This window comes from Equus asinus, chromosome 19, assembly GCF_041296235.1.
Source record: "Equus asinus isolate D_3611 breed Donkey chromosome 19, EquAss-T2T_v2, whole genome shotgun sequence".
NCBI lineage: Eukaryota > Metazoa > Chordata > Mammalia > Perissodactyla > Equidae > Equus > Equus asinus.
Window position 1 is genome coordinate 12,400,363 of NC_091808.1, and position 17,586 is coordinate 12,417,948.

Sequence of the window (17,586 nt, forward strand, 5' to 3'; positions counted from 1 at the left end):
GACTTATTACTATGATACCATCCTAACATCCAAGAATAATAATGATTTAAATAGGATAATAAACAAAAGCCTGTTTTAGAGGCAGGTGTTATAACGTGCCTGGGCAATAACAGAGATGAGCATAAAATGAAAGCAGCCTTTCCCTGGAGGAAGAACCTTCCAGGAGTGAGGACTATCTAAGGGCCAATTTATTATACATACCCATTCACTTGAGACTAAAGGAGAAAAAGTACCAGAGTAAGTTTCAGGGAAAGATTAATACATATTTAACACGTTGATAAGTATAAAAAAAAATACAAAAGGTAAGAGAAGGAAATATTTAGAACATGAGAGAGAAATTAAAGGCAGTGGAAATAACAATAAAACTTACTTGCAAATGTCTGTGGGTTGTGAAGGAGACTAGTAGCTCTAACTCAAGCACCTACTATAGAGACTTAGTAAAAGGCAGTATACACAAGTCACAGCACATTCTCATGCCTTACTTCATTGAATGTCTCTAATGTCACAAAGAATTGTGTTCCAGAAAGGTTGTAAAAAAACAAAACCCAGACACAAGTTTATGGGAAGCATACAACAACATTTCAAGAAAACAAAAACTTTATAGGAACCGGGGCTGCACACAGGAAGACACCTGGGACCTAGGTTGTCTGAGTATCTGTTTCCTAAGCTCCCTCTCTCCACAAGGCCCCAAGCACACAGTCTATCATTTCGCTTCTCATGCTAAATCTACTCCCTGCACTTGCTTACCTTAGTACAATTTTTTTCCTGTGTACTTCTTAGACTGCACACGGCCCAATTACAATACTGCCTTTTCAGTCTTAGTGATTCATCATTTGAATCCAGCTTCTGTGAACCTTAATTCAGTTTCTTAAAAGAGAGGATCTGATTAGTCACTGGCCCCTAGGGTTAGGTGTCCATTCCTGGTCCAATCAGCTGTGTGTCTTGTGGTTTTCCCAGGGCAGGGACCCTTTCTCCTTTCTTCCTTTGGCAAGAAGCCTGAGCTTGGTAAGCATCCCTTGCCCCCAACCACACGCATTTATTCATGAATGTGCTTTCTAAGTTATAAAGAGCTTTATAAATGTAAGATTTATTATATTAGTGAAGTCACAGTAGTTTTGAGAAAAATTATCAAATTACCCTGTATGAGTAACAAAACAATTGCTCTGCCTTTTAATTTTGTCTGCTATGTCTTTTACAAGTTTCCATGTTTTAGCTAAATTAATCAATTTCTACTTTGTAATTTCCCATTGCTTTTAGTCTATAAAGTCTTTACACATTTAAATGTTAAATACAGTCAGCTATATTTTCTATTAATTTTTATGGTAATCACTTCTTTTTTTTTATTCTCCACCCCCAACTATATACATCCTTAAACACTACAATTTATTTTGTCCATTTATTTAGTTATGAAATAATCTGTATTACAGAAAAGTTGCAAGTATGGTACAAAGAAGTTCCATATACCCTTTACCCAGAGTCTCTAATGTTAACATTTGTTTTACCATTTTCTCTTAAGATAAAACTTTTTCCGAACCCTTCAGACACATAAACCTTTTACCCTTAAATGTCTATGTCCTAAAAATACAGACATTCTTTTATATAACCATAGGACAATTATCAAAATCAGGAAATTAACATTTTACACTATTATTATCTAAACCACAGACTAGCCAGTTATCTTAATAATGTCCTTTATAGCAAAAGGAAAAGGTTCTCCTGGTACAGAATCCATAACAGTCTTGTCTCCTTAGTCTCCTTTAATCTGGTACAGTTACTTAGTCTGACTTTGTCTTTCATGACCTTGACATCTTCGAAGAGTACAGGCCAGTTTTTTTGTAATATGTTCCTTAATTTAGGTTTCCCATGAATAAATTCATGTTATGCATTTCGGGAAGGAATATCACATAAGTCATGTATCCTTCTTAGTGAATCATATCAGGAGACATATGGTATTGATTTGTCCCATTCCTGGTTAATTCTGATTATTTGGTTAAAATGACACCTGCCAGATTTCTCCATAATAGTCACTCTTTTTCCCTTTGGGATTAATGAGTCTCTTGTAGGGAGATACTTTGAGACTATTTTCTACATTTTTATGGCTTTTAAATTTTAACTCTAAAATTTTCCTCAAATCTATTTGGTACACCATGTCCGTTGACATTCTAATTGACTCTCCATTTATTGAATAACCAATGTCTTCCACAATGGACTGCTGAACTTCATGTATTTTATAATAACTTCACACACAGACTTAATATACAGAAATATCAGAGTATATCTCAGGATCTAGTCTACTGATCTGTGCCTATTCTTGCTCTAGTTTCAGATTGTGGTAATTACTACAAGTTTATATTGCAAATTATTGCCTATAAATATAGAGACATACTTAATATCTAAGTAGAGCCAATCCCATTTACTCTTTGATTTACAAATTCTTCCCAGCTAGTTTTACTTCTCTGTTCTTTTAGATGAACTTTACAATCATTTTCAAAAAAGGAAAAAAAATTCCCACCAATGTTTGGTTCCAATTGTTCTAAACTTAATTCGTGAAGCCTCTTAAAGCAAAGCATTCTCATTGCCAAAGATAGTATAAATCTGATAAGCAAGCCTGCCAAGAGGGAAAAATTAACCAAAGTTTATATTTCTCTGTCTCTACAGAATAAGTTTTACATTTTTTACACTTTCTAGACTATAACTAAAACAAATGAGGAGCTGAGCAAGTGAGTAGAATGGGCAAGCTGGTCTGATCGTATTTCCTTCAGAACTGAATATTAAGACGAGAGTTTTATTTACTTGCCTTGATATGAAATAAGAACTGCTTGCGGATTATTGGCGGTCTAGGGATAGCATCAATACTAGTGAACCGCCTCTAACATGAACACTACTCATTCACTGTTTAGGTCAATCTAAGGCTCAATGATAGTGACCGATTTGTACTGACACTCTATTGTCTGGTTGTCCTGGTGAGTGAAGGCATGCATCTGCCAGACAGCTGACTAAGGTTGGGAATGAAGCCTTTGGCAAAAGAACAGAGAGACACAAACCAGCCCAAATGCAAAGCAAGCCTCTGAAGTAAGCCTGATCTGTACCATATTCTGTGTAAATCAATCATGAAGGGGAGAAGAAACATTTACTTTACCTTAAACATCCGCAAATACATGGGTGGCTCACTGGTTTATTAAAAAAATAGAGAAAAAGAAATATTCAGGTAAAGCTCTTCTAAGTAAGCGTGAGATTTGCAGAAGAGGTGTGTTTTCCAAAACAGATTATCTCATTGTTCAAAAGTGAAAATTTGAGCATCAATAAGAATAACTGCAAGTGACTGAAACATATCAAATAAATAATTCCATAATGAGATTTAAAAACAACCCTAATTGGTCACCGTCAGAAGATGCTATGGAACTAACTCATTTTGAAAACAGGTAAATTTTGAGGACCACAAATGGTTTTATGTGCAGATATCTACTGATACATTTATGAGTAGTTTTAATGTACTTAAAAAAGAACAACAATAAAACCACTGCAGGTTAATGTAAATAACTTTTATTTATGAAAATAGCTATATTTTCTGTAACAAAAAATTAGTGAAAAGAGTGGCCCTGTTTTACATTTTTGCAAATTTCAATACCTGGTTAAACAGAAGACAGCTGTTTTCTCATCTGCTTCTGCATTTTTATGTTATGTAGCTTCTGGAAAACTCTACTGTATACTCATGAGAATGCAAGTAAAAACAGCAAGTCAAGTCTTAGAATTATTAAAAATTTTCTTGACCTGAAAAGGTCTCAAGGATCCCCCACAGGTCCTCAAACTGCACTTGTAGGATCACTAAGTTAGAATATCACCCTTTACATGCCTTCATTAAGGCTTGGATGTAGGCATCAAGTATTAACAGCTGCTAACATAACTCCACACACACACAAAACGTACCTCTCCATAAAGGAACACACCAGCCAACCTATGAAAGTGGGTCTGCCCCCTTCCCCAAGTAAATGTGAATCTTAGGGAATGACTAGATCCAACTATTGACTTACAGGTAACTGAGATGACAGAGAACACTGACAGTACATGAATGGAATCGGCAAAATCCAGATATTGGGAAACTACTAACAACTGACTGGGTTGAGAGATGGGGGAGGGAGAAGGAAGAAAAGAAAGAAGGTGAGAGAGCATAGGACTAAGTAACTGGAGGGGAAACTTAGAGAATAAAAAAGACTTAAAAGGCAAGCAGAGTAGGTCTGCCTCCAGTAATGTCAGAGTAGCTCAGCAGATAACAACGATAAGCTCTGGACACATTATGAAAACTATCAGAAGACACTAGAGAGCAACTACAAGCAAAGAGAAACTGGAGAGGAGTCAACATTTGTAAGAAAGAAACAGCAGTAGGTATTTGCTGTTTTTTAAAGATCATCACTCAAAAGTAGGCCCAGCCAATGTTAAGCAGAGCCGCTAAAACTTGAAGAGAAATCCATAAATCTTAAAGGTTAGAGACAGAGTTCACCACAACCGCAGCAACTGGAAAGTGAAGGGTAAATGCAAGGAGGGAGAGAGTCAGAGTAGGAGCAGTAAAACACGCATATCAACTTTGCCCAAATCTCTGGCTCATCCTTGACCCATGTATATGCAGGGCTGTCTGCAAGCAGTTCAATTAAAGACTAAAAGAACTGAGCGGAGATTTGAGCAGGCACCCACCAGGAGAAGCAGAGTTTGCTAAAGTAAAAACTTAACAAAACAAACAAAACCAATACTTTTTGGAGGAACCAAAGAGAATCCAGAGGGGCCAGCCCCATGGCTGAGTGGTTAAGTTTACGCACTCCACTTCGACGGCCCAGGGTTTCACTGGTTCGGATCCTGGGGGGACATGGCACCGCCGGTCAGGCTATGCTGGGGCGGCATCCCACATAGCACAACCAGAAGGACCAACAACTAGAATATAGAACTATGTACTGCGGGGGCTTTGGGGAGAAGTAGTAGAGGAAAAAAAAAAGGAGAGAATCCAGAGGCTCTACAACCTACAATTTCCAATGTTCTGGATATAATCCCAAATCACTAGATATATAAAGAAACAGGAAAGTGTGACCCATAACCAAAATAAAAGGCAGTCAGTGAAGAGAGATCTGAGATGATAAAGACTTCAGAATTAGCTGACAATGATTTAAAGCAGCTGGTATACCTATATTCAAGAGTAGAAGAGAAAACATGCTGGGGCCAGCCTCAAGGCTGTGGTAGTGGTTAAGTGTCCCACTTCGGTGGCCCAGGTTCATGGGTTTGGATCTGGGCACAGATCTACACCACTCACCAAAACATGCTGTGGAGGTGACACACATACAAAATAGAAGAAGACCAGCACAGATGTTAGCTCAGCGACAATCCTTCCCAAGCAAAAAAAGCGGAAGATTGGCAACAGATGTTAGCTCAAAGCAAATCTTCCTCACCAAACAAAAAAAGGGAAAACATGCTTACAATGAATAAAACTGTATGAAATATCCAGAGAGAAACAGAAACTATAGAAAAGAACCAGATGTAAATTCTAGAGCCAGAAAAGATAGTATCACAATAACTCCAAAAAAGAAAAAATTGGACTTTGGAGATAACAGAAGAGGCAGGTGGGGATAAAGAGAAATTAGTCAATCTGATGACTGGAGATTGGAAAAACTAATTAGTAAACTTGAACACAAATTAATAGAAATCTGAAAAATTGAGGGAAAAAATCAACAGAGCTCAGGAACCTGTGGGACAATATCAAAATGTCTAGCATACATGTAGTTGAAGTCTCAGATGGAAAGCTGAGGGAGAATGAGGCAGAAAAATTATTTGAAGAAGAATGGTCAAATTTCTCCAACTTGACAAAAGACAAATTTATAGATTCAAGAAGCTCAGCAAATCCAAAGAAAGATAAAAACACACACAAAACACGCACATAGGTATATCAAAATCACACTCTGGAAAACGAAGAGTTTCAAAATGGCCTCTCACTACAGAAGAACAACAATATAAATATCAGCTATTCTTTTCCTCGAAAAGTGCTATCTTTACCAAAGATAGACAACATATCGTTATATCGATAAAATGACACCATTATCAGAAAGACATAATAATAAATGTGTCAGTCTCTAATAACAGTTTCAAAATACTTGAAGCTAAGAATGACACATTTAGAGAAAAATATACAAATCCACAATCAGCTGTCTAACTGCCTTATCAACAACTGATAAGTTAACTAGACAAAATCACGAAGCAGACCTACAAGATCTGAACAACACTACCAATCACAAACCCATTAACCGACACAATACTCAACAACTTCAAAAACACATTCTTTTCAAGTGCACACAGCATGCTTATCCAGGCAGCCTATGTGCTGGACCACATAACAGGTCTCAAAAAGTAAGAAAGGGTTGGGGCCAGCCCGCTGGTGCAGCAGTTAAGTTTGCACGTTCCACTTCAGCGGCCCGGGGTTCACCAGCTCAGGTCCTGGGTGCGGACATGGCACCGCTTGGCAAGCCATGATGTGGCAGGCGTCCCACATATAAAGTAGAGGAAGATGGGCATGGATGTTAGCTCAGGGCCAGCCTTCCTCAGCAAAAAGAGGAGGATTGGTGGCAGATTTTAGCTCAGGGCTAATCTTCCTCAAAAAAAAAAAAGGTTGAAAGTATACAGAGAATGTTCACTGACAATGACAGAAGCAAATTAGAAATCAATTACAGTAAGAGACCTAGAAAAACCCCAAACATGTGGAAATTAAACAACCACTTCTATATAATCCGTGGGTTAAAGAAGAAATCACAAGGGAAATCAGAAAACATTTTGAACTAAAGGATAAAATACAATATATCAAAATTTGTGCCAAGCAGTTAAGGGAGAGCTGAGAAAGAAATGTATTAATTTAAAATGATAATATCAGAAAAAAAACTCTCAAATCAATGATCTTAGGTTTCATCTTAACAAGCTAAGAAAGAGTAAACAACCCAGAGTAAAGAGAAGGAATAATAAAAAGCAAAATTACAGACCCTATACACATTACAAAATAGGGACTATTATGAATAACTTTATGTCAATAAATATGACAACTTAGATGAAATGGGCAAATTCCCTGAAAAATACAACTCATCAAAACTGATAAAAGAAACAGATCATGTGAATAACCACTGTGCTCACTTTCATTCTCTGTCCCAGTGACATTCAGATCACAGTGCTCCTTCTTGTCCTCCCAGCGAGCCCAGTCATCGAAATTTGAGCAGCTGGCCAAAGGTGACTGAGTCATAACTCCCAGATAAGATTCCACCACTTGGTATCAGCAGCTGCCTGTGGGGGAGGGAGGAAGCAGGGGCAGAGCGGGGACAATCGAACTTAGTCTTCATGTCAAACGACAGTAGGTCACTCAAGTGGGCCATATAAAAACAGGCAACAGGTCAAATCTGGCTGGGAGCCATAGTTTGCCAACCTCTGACCTAGAATATGTAAAGCAATGTTTAAAAAAGGAAACTGGAGGACTTGCACTACCTAACTTCAAGACTGACATCAAGACAGCGCGGGACTGGCATAAGGACCAAGGAATAAATAAATGAAACCGAACAGAGACCAGAAGCATATCCATACTCACATAGTCATTTTTGACAAACGCTCCAAAGCAGTCCACTGAGGAAAGTGCTTTTAACAAATGGAGCTGGAATGACTATATATATTCATGGAAAAACTTGAATCTCGACATCTAGCACACCATACATGAAAATTAACTTGACACAGATCATACATATAAACATTAAAGCTTTCAAAGGGTCTAAAATAAAATGAGATTCTCATGACTGGGGAGTAGGTAGAGATTTCTTAAGTCAGAGCACAGAAAGTAATAACTATAAAACTAAAAGTTGATACACTTCATCAAAAGACAAACTTCTGCTTGTCCAAAGACCCCAATAAGAAAATAAGTAAGAAAGCCCGAGACTAGGAGAAAATATTCACTAAACATATATTTGACAAAGAAGAATGAGCAAATTCTGATATATTCATTTAAATATACTCAGTAATAAAAACAGTACTCAGTAATAAAAAAGGAACAAGCTATATGCATCCACATGCATAACTCTCAAAAGAAGTTTTACACCAAAAAGCATACTATTTATTATTTTACTTATACGAATATGAATAACAACCATATGAAAAAAATCAAAACAGTGGTTGCCTCTGGAGAGGAGAGGGACTGAATAGGAGGAAAAGTCAGGGAACTTTTTGGGATGATGGTCATGTTCTCCATCTTTCTAGGGCTTTGAGTTAGCACACTGGATACAGTTATCAAAACTCTTCCAAGGGTACACTTAAGATTTTTACCTTTCACTGTAAGTTATACCTACATTTAATTTCACTTTGATGAAATTTAACAAATATTGAAATTTAATTAATTATATAATAAAGATTTTTAGGGGTGCCATGAACTAATATTTGAACTTACTCTGAAATGCAAGAAAAATATAAGATGGATTGATGAAGAGATACACAAATATTTGCTAAAGCAAATAGAGCACAGTGTTTACTCTACCTGTATAATTTTTCAACTTTCAAGTATATTTGAATTTTTCATAATAAACTGTTGGGAGGTAGAAGGAAGAAAACAGGGAAATCTGGCCATTGTGTTGTGGCTTTGAGCAGGAGTCTTGCCATGCCCATCCATGAGACGGTGTTCTGAGAGACAGTGCAGCAAATAGCCCAGCCAGGCCCCGTGCAAGCAGAGCAGCTGCTGCACCACAGTGCTCACCTTACCAAGAGACCCTGCTCACCTGCAGTAAGACCTATGGCACCATGCTGCAGTTAAACGGCACAAAACAGGACAAGTTCTGGTACCAGAAGATGACTGCTCACAGCCACCTCATCCTTGGAAACATCCTAGCATCACGGGCCAGTACGGGATTGTCCCTGGGAATTGGTAGAGTCCATAGTCCAGTAGAAGACTAACAAAAGATATCATCTAAATCTCCAAGTTCCTGATAGGCATGGCCTTTGGCTACTCCTAGCCAAAGCTGACCTTGCCTGTGCAGGATTGGGCTTGAATTTCATGAAACAGAACCAAAACACCTTCAATGTGATCAACAATCCCTCTTTCAAGTTTCTTCTTACCAGCTCATAAGGCACCCCCAACCAGATGGCATCCTCTGTTGCCAAGATGAATGCCAAGTTACTGTTCTAGCAGCTAAAGAGGCTTCTTGCTCTGTAGTAAGAACCCAGCATCAATTTCCAAGGGAACAGGAAAAAAATGAAATTCATGAAATGAAAGGAAAGTTGAACACTGGCTAAATAATTCGATTACTAATTTCTACAGACATGAAAAAGAGTACTGTGGTTATATTATTTTTAAAAGTCCTTGTTTTTTAGAGATAACATTAGTTGATGAATTTACAGATGAAATTCTGTCTTGGATTTGCTTCAAAATAAAAAAGAAGGGACAGGGCCATGAGTTGATGGGAGTTTGTCATATTATTCTGTCCCCTTATGTAGATAAGATGAACATCTCCATATTGAAAAGTTTACACAAGAACAAAAAGTCTAAAAATTTATATTTTTAATTCGATTCAAATAAGATTGTTTTTTAAAGATCACATACTTACTGACAAGAAAGAAAGAAACAAGAATAGGTGAGAGATCAGTGAAAGCTAGAACAGCTGAGGCAAACAGCTAGAAGGAAATAAATATTGTGACCTGGGATAGCAATGCAACAAAAAGTTAAATAAATGCTCAGAGCAGCTACAAACTAACCTCTAGCTCCTTCTACAAGACTCTGGGTTTTCAGTCATCATTCAAAAAGACCCACATGTTAAAATATGTGTAAAACAAAGATAACATTTCCTACATTCTTTTTGCTACTTGGTAGAATCAGATATTTCTCTGAAAGCCAACAACTAATATCCAAGAATGCACTCCAAATATTTTAAAGATTACTACGTTACTACTGACTAGATTCAGCTAGAATTAAAAGAGAACTTTAATAGCATGGCTTTCTTTCAAAGTAGAGACTAGACTTTAAAATATTTGCATTTCTTCATAAATATGCAGAAACTGAACAAAAGTTATCTTCTTAAATAATACAACAGTGCGTGCCTCAATATTTCAGTTACATTGTTTTAAACCTTGAGTATCTCACTAGGAAGCTACTCTCTCAAACAATGACATTTTTATAGTTAAAAACTTTTAAATGTTACTATTATTACTAAATTAACTCAATATTTATTAATAGCATCATATTAACTCAAATTCTGCAAAAATTTCTTTCTAAACTCACTAAGTTCAACTCAAAGCACACTATTTTCCTATATACTACCTATTTTTTTCCTGAGCTTAGGAATCAATTGAAAAAGTATCTTTTCACATAAAACTAACATCTTACATCTTCATAATACATGGGTTTTCAAAACATTTTCACATACACTATCTAGAAATCAACCTCGTGAAACAGGCAGGACAGGTACTTCTCATGGTACAAAAGCAGCAGCAGCTCAAGGAAAAGTACCTTGTTCAAGGTGACAAGGTTCATTAACCAGTGATGCTGAAACTAGACCACAGATTGTTTTGTGTCCTAGTCTGGAGCCTTTAGGTACTATATTACTTTTCTCAAATGGTGGCCCATAGCCATCAGCATCAGAATCACACGGGGTTCTGACTGAAAATGCAGACAGACACTCCTGTGCCTCACCCCACATTCCAGGGTCAGAATCTCCAGGGAGTAGAGCCCAGGAATTTTTACCAAAAAAAAAATTTAACAATCATTACAAGTAATTCCAGTGAAACTCACATGGATATAAAGTTTGAAACTCCCTTGGATATATATATAATTTTATACATTCTCACTGCTCTAGGTATAGTGAAAAAATATGTAAGATTATGCCATAGAAATGTCTATAACGTTATGAGGATAATAAGACCAATACAGAAGAAACCATGAGAGTGATAAAACAAAACAGAGATAACTATAGTTAAACATTTCTGGGGCCAGCCCTGTGGCCAACTGGTTAAGTTCACACTCTCGGCTTTAGCGGCCCAAGTTTCGCCGGTTCAGATCCCGGGCGCAGACCTAGCACTGCTCATCAAGCCACGCTGAGGCGGCATCCCACATAGCACAACTAGAGGCACTCACAATTAGAACATACAACTATGCACTGGGGGGATTTGGGGAGAAGAAAAATAAAAGCTGATTATCCAGCCTTAAAAAAAAAAAATTTTTCTGGGAATGCAGCAAGAAAAAGATTAACTAGGAGAAGAAGCCAAGTTATAAAAGGATTTATATTGAGAACTGAAAATTTTGGAATTCCACAGACCAGGAGTCTTCAATCAACCATGTGTAGATCAAATCGGGCTACTGGCCTATTTTTGTTCTGCCCAGTCTAAGAATGGTTTTCACAGGTTTAAAGGGTTATAAAAAAATTTTTTTTTCAAATAACGATAGGCAACAAAGATTATAGGAGGCCCAGAAAGTCTAGAATATTTACTATCTGGCCTTTTACAGAAACTGTTTGCCAACTTCTGCTACAGGCAAGGTAACTGTAGGTCCTAGAGTAACGAGTATGTAACTTAAATCTGTCACTCAATAACCATATTTAATATATGTTGCTACTAAAACAACTGCCAATTATTATTATTTAAGCTCAGCATAAAACTAAAGTTAAAATGTTCCAAGAGTTTAAATACGTAACCCAAATATTAATGTAAATGACACTATAGTATTCTATGAAACTGAAAAATCCCCCTAATGAAACCACCCTGAGCAAGGAGTGAGGGAAAAATACTGATAATCCTTGTCCTATAACTTCTACTATCTTAGATTCTGACTCAGTAAACATCTGAATATCTATCTTATTTGACAAGAAATATGCTGGAACTGTGATAGGCTGCCTCAGTTCAAAGCACTCTAATCTTTCTATACAAAGACATTACTGTACTATATTACAGTTGTAGAAATTGAAGCTCAGATACATCTTGTCCAAGGTTCTCACTCAACCTGCTGAATACAATTCTGATCCTTTCTGCACAAGACCACTGCACTTCCAGAAATATTTAACAAGCCCCACCCAAATTTTATCAATTTCCCTATAGAGTTGCAGTTTGGGTTAGACTGTTTCATTTTTAATCAAACTTAAAGGAAATCAATACAACACTCTGAAACTACGTGACCCTTCCACACACTGATTCAGGATTCACTTGAAAGCTTGTCATCTTTGCTCTGACAATATCCCATAGATTCTTTCTGATATCGGCCTTCTACTTTTCAGAGTTCACTATTCTGTACTGAGGCTGACCATCACTTCTTATTACAGTTTACAGGACAGGATAATTTAGGAAATAACTACGAGTGTCCTGTTTAACCTCATAATATATTGAATATATAACATATCATAAAATAATAGCTGGATATTCCAGTAAAACTGTCACAGCATGTGAACTTGGAATTTTAATTTAAGAAACAAAAATATTTTTATTTGTGGAAGTGCTTGTTTCTGATTATAAAATAGCTCCAATCTTTCCCAAAGATGCAATTTAACTGCCAAAAAGGCCGGAGTGCCTCATAAAATAAGACGTATTTAAAATGGTCAGTATAACTGCTTGATACCACATCTCCACGCTCCCAAGCATCTGCGACTCCAAACTACAGCCCTTTCTCACTCTTACACCAAAACAGAATTGGGAAAAAAAGATTTGTATTATCACTCTCCTCCACTAGACTATAAACTTTACAGAAGCGCAGGCATCACGTCTGTTTTTGTGGATCACTGTATCCCTAACACCCAAGGACAGTCTCTGCATATAGTAGGTAATTAATAAATCTGCCTCAAGAACGAAGAAAGAATAAATCATGAATGTTAACAGGGTAAAAGTGCACCTTACCTTTTGGGTCTACTGTTTTAGGATTTTTTAAAAGCAACAGTTTCTGTTTTGGGGTCATTTTTACAATCTAGCATAAAAACAATCATATATTGTCCATCAATACATGATTTTACTTCTAAATGTAGACTGGATGGCCGTAGGGCATGAGTAGTAACCCTTTTACTCTCAATCCTAAAATACAATTAGGAAGGTTAATTTGCTACTAGAAAAGAAAAACTATGTTTCAAAAGAAAATTATTTCTACATTTTCTTTTTATTGGATTATCTATAGCCTGTTGAACAGCCCTCCTTCCACTAACTTTGATAATCAGAAGTTAACCCAACAGTGAAATTCCTTTAACTAGAGGACCATGATTTACCCACAATATAATAAAAGAAGACATATGAAGGAAACCACTAAAGATTTTTTCCTAAGTAACTCATGATACAAAAGAAACCAATATAAGATAAATATGTAGAAATTCTCTGTGAAATATTTTACTTTTGGAAAAAATGTCAAAACCATTTCAGCAAATAATAAATACAAAGTGCTTTGCTGCAAAATATTTTACTAACATGTGGCATACTATGTTCTATAACCTATAATGTACACATCTGCTCCACTGAACACATTGTAGGACTCTGAGAATGCTATAGTAATATTAAGTAATCTGTAAACCTTATCTGTAGAAACTAACAATATACTGTTATAAATATTAAGTGTGTCCTTGATACGTATTTATAAATAGTAATACCACTATTTGCTTACCACAGCTACCAACACGGACAACTGTATTAATGACTCAAAATACTATGAGTGGTGTTGCCATCAGTTTTGTAATTTTCCAAAGCAGTGAAAAACTCTTAATAAAGTTCTGGTGAAAAGTGAAATCTTCCCTAGATATATACATGTGCTAACCCACTGCACTGACAGTCTCAATTAATGGCTTCCCTGTATCCATGCCCTGTGCCCTGTAACTTGGTAATCCCCTCCCACTCTGATTCTGGCTTTGCAGCATGACTTTCTTTGGCAATAAGTTGTTCACAACTGTAACGTGAGTATGTAAAACAGATTTAAATTACACATGGAGAAGACTGTAAACAGGTTTTTCCCATACAAATGTCTGGAGGAACATTCAAAGCATGTGGAATGTAGGTTAATTTTGTTCAACACACTGTGAGTCATGCAGTAACCATGGTGCTTGCCTGGTTAAGCCAGCCAACACTCCCAATCGTGACAACCACACAGGCCCCTCAGAACACTGAAACTCCCCAGTGCAGACAGAAGATCCAAGACTGCTGCCAGTCAATATACTTTCAGATCTTTTAACTTCTGGAACACTCATCTTCAGACATGAACCCACTCATGCATAAGATGCATAATAGTGCCTTTTTAATGCAAAATTTATGTGCTTGAGTATGGTCCTTTCCAAACTACTGAAAGATGACACACAGCTGAAATATAGCAACATATTTTGAAATAAAAAAGTAAGATCTGTATACACTTCTCTATGCATGTTATACTTAAGATTTAAATGTTTAAATAAGATAAATAAAGCACTTGCACTTGAAGTCTATAAAGTTTTTTTATTAAGTTGTACCAACTGTCCTGCACCTCATAATATGAATTCTCACCTTCAACTATCTATTAAGTTTTTAAGAACACAGATACTGCTAATATTGTAAAGAATCAAATATACCTAGTCCAATATTTTGGTTCTAAGATGTCCAGAGGCACAGAAGAAAGTATGTGTGTCTTCCTTAACAATACCCAAAAGACCGATATATTTTCTAGCAGTAAGAATACTGCAAATTTCCCTTTTTCTTTGTGCACTGTGTTTGCCCTGCCTTCAATATCTTTTCCTGCCAGCGTAAGTCGTAGTCACCCTCAAACACCAGCAAATGTTTTACCTCCTCTGTGAGATCATCCCAATCCTCTCCTTTTCACCAACAGATTGAATCCCTCCTACACATAATTTCTGAAACTTTTTATTCTTATCATTAATTATCTCACACCATGTTATAATTTGGTACAAATCTGTCTCACCAAGTAGGCTGTGAGCTTTATGTCAGCTAAGCCTGTGTGCCACATCTGTAACCGCAACTACACTACCTAGCACAATGACTATCATAGTGAGTACTTTAAATGGCCTATGTGAATTTGCATGACTCTTTTTAGGGTCTAAGATTCATGAACCCCTTCCAGTCATCTCTAATGTTGATATTTTGTTTTTACTTTTTGATATAATGAGTTACCTAATTCAAGTATGTCCTTTCATATATCCTAAATTTATTTTACAGTCTTAAAAAATGTTCCTTCAGGGACTGGCCCCATGGCCAAGTAGTTAAGCTTGTGTGTTCCGCTTCGCTGGCCCAGGGTTTCCCTGGTTTGGATCCTGGGTGTGGACATGGCACCACTTATCAGACCATGCTGAGGCGGCATCCCACATAGCACAACCAGAAAGACCTACAACTAGAATATACAGTTATGTCCTGGGGAGCTTTGGGGGGAAGAAGAAGAAGAAAAAAAGGAAGACTGGCAACAGATGTTAGCTCAGGTGCCAATCTTCAAAAAAGAAAAAGTTCCTTCAGAAATTTTGCTGTATGTGACAACATAGATGAACCCTGAGAACATTATGCTAAGTGAAATAAGCCAGTAACAGAAGAACAAATGCTGTATCATTCCACTTATATGAGGTATCTAAAATAGTCAAACTCAGAGAAGCAGGAAGTAGAATGGTGGTTGCCAGAAACTGGGAGCAGGAAATGGGTAGTTGCTATTTAACAGGTATTAAGTATAAAGTTCAGTTATGCAAGATGAATAAGCTCTAGAGATCTGCTGTACAACACTACGCCTATAATTATCAATACCGTATTTTACACTTAATATTTTTTTAAGAGAGTAGATCTCATGTTAAGTGTTGTTACCACAATTAAAAAAGAAAAGTTCCTTCAATCTCAGTTTTGGGACCAGTCTCTACCTAACCTTATCTACTGACAAGTTCAAATACTTCTACTTACTTCTCCAATGGACTGTTACCTTTCCAGTTCTGTTACTCTGACTTTATCTATTGTCATTAGATTCTTAATCTAAGAACAAAAAATATTCTTTTATTTCTGACTCCATTCTGATGTCCAATATTTTGCAAACTAGGCCAACATCCTAAGAAAGTAATTTAAATTTTGCCCTGCTAGGCAAACCCCAAACTTTATACAAATAGTTCTAACTGTATTTTAACCCATAAATATATAATTCTATACTTACTGTCACTACAAACCTTCTGCCCTTTCATCTAGCTTTAGATTTTCCTGTAATTTATCCACATCATTCTGGAAGTTGATTACTCAAAATAATTTTTTATCAGCAAAGTTTGGAGACTTCAAAGTGTGGTCACTTCTCTAAATAATGTATTTAAAAATATTTTATAACTTTGAATTTACACTTCACTATTTTAGAACCAAAAACACAAGTGCATCACAAGTAGGTGAATAAGTTTAAGATAATATTATCAAAATGCTAGGAAAAAAGAGAGGCAGAGGACAAAATGCTTACATACATCTTCTGAAGGTGACAGAGAACACTGAAACTAATAAAATCTTACAACTTCTTTTCTCTCTCATATCAAAAATATGCAACCAGAATAGTATAACTAAAGTAATATTTCTTTTTTAGGAAGTGGTAAGATTCTTCTGTGAAATAATAATGGCTATTAGTAATCAATTGGGTTGAGTGGCTCATCCCTACCCCAAGATTATAAAACATACCCGCCTTCTTCATTAATTTTATAGTTTTTTAAAATATTAGATCACCACTTCTACTACTAGCAAAACATGAAGCTAAAAACAAGAAAGCAAACAGAGTGGAATTACTGGAAGCCCATTAAAGCAGAGTAGAAGGGAAAAGTTCCGCTCCAAATCTTTACTCTATCGGGTTCCCCATGACCCCAGGCTGCCTGCGCAGAACTAATAATGCCCTCCCTACCAAGCCCCTGCTCAATATTAAACACCACATATACGTACAAAGTCAAAAATGTAGTAAGACAACAGGAGGGGACCTCACGTGAAAGCTGATCACACAACAGCCTAACAAAAGTTTACCATAATACTCTTTTTTTTTTTTGTCTAAAAATTACTCCAATACTAGATATCCTCCAAAAACACCTTCTATATTCAATACTGTTTTTTTTTTATGAGGAAGACTGTCCCTGAGCTAACATTTGTGCTGATCTTCCTCTACTTTGTATGTGGGATGCCACCACAGAATGCCTTGATGAATGGTGTATAGGTCTGCACCACCCATGGTCTGAACCCGCAAACCCAGGGCCACCAAAGCAGAGCACCACTATGCCACCAGGCCAGTCCCACAACACCAACGAATTTTAAACACATATGTTTCACTTCAAGTTTAAGGTAAAGTATTTATGTAGTACACACTAATTCTAAATACATTATTAAATGAGTACATTCTCTAAAATATCTAAATATAGAATATAAAAATAACCGTTTTTTAGACAGTGAAATTCACCATTCTAAACAACTTATTAAATCTTATTAAAATGACTGCCAACAAAAAAGCTGAAAATTGTAAAAACACTTACTTCATTTCCATGTTTTTGCAGGAATTCAATTTCCTGTTGTGTGAATGTTGTCATGGAGATAGACTTCACCCTGTGCGGTGGATTTAACCCTCGCCTAAAAGATAAAATATTTTACAAATTTACTATTAGATGCTACATTTTAAAA

At 36.5% G+C, this 17,586-nt stretch overlaps 1 protein-coding gene across 25 annotated transcripts in view; it reads right to left on the bottom strand.

Annotated features, from left to right (window-relative positions):
• AGFG1 (ArfGAP with FG repeats 1) overlaps positions 1 to 17,586 on the bottom strand; it is a 73,715-nt gene that overhangs the window by 37,298 nt on the left and 18,831 nt on the right. For all 25 annotated transcript variants that reach the window (XM_070489568.1, XM_044751197.2, XM_044751195.2 and 22 more), the window contains exon 2: positions 17,442 to 17,535. In XM_070489568.1, coding sequence (XP_070345669.1) covers positions 17,442 to 17,535 — 94 coding nt within the window. The remainder of the gene's footprint in view (positions 1 to 17,441; positions 17,536 to 17,586) is intronic.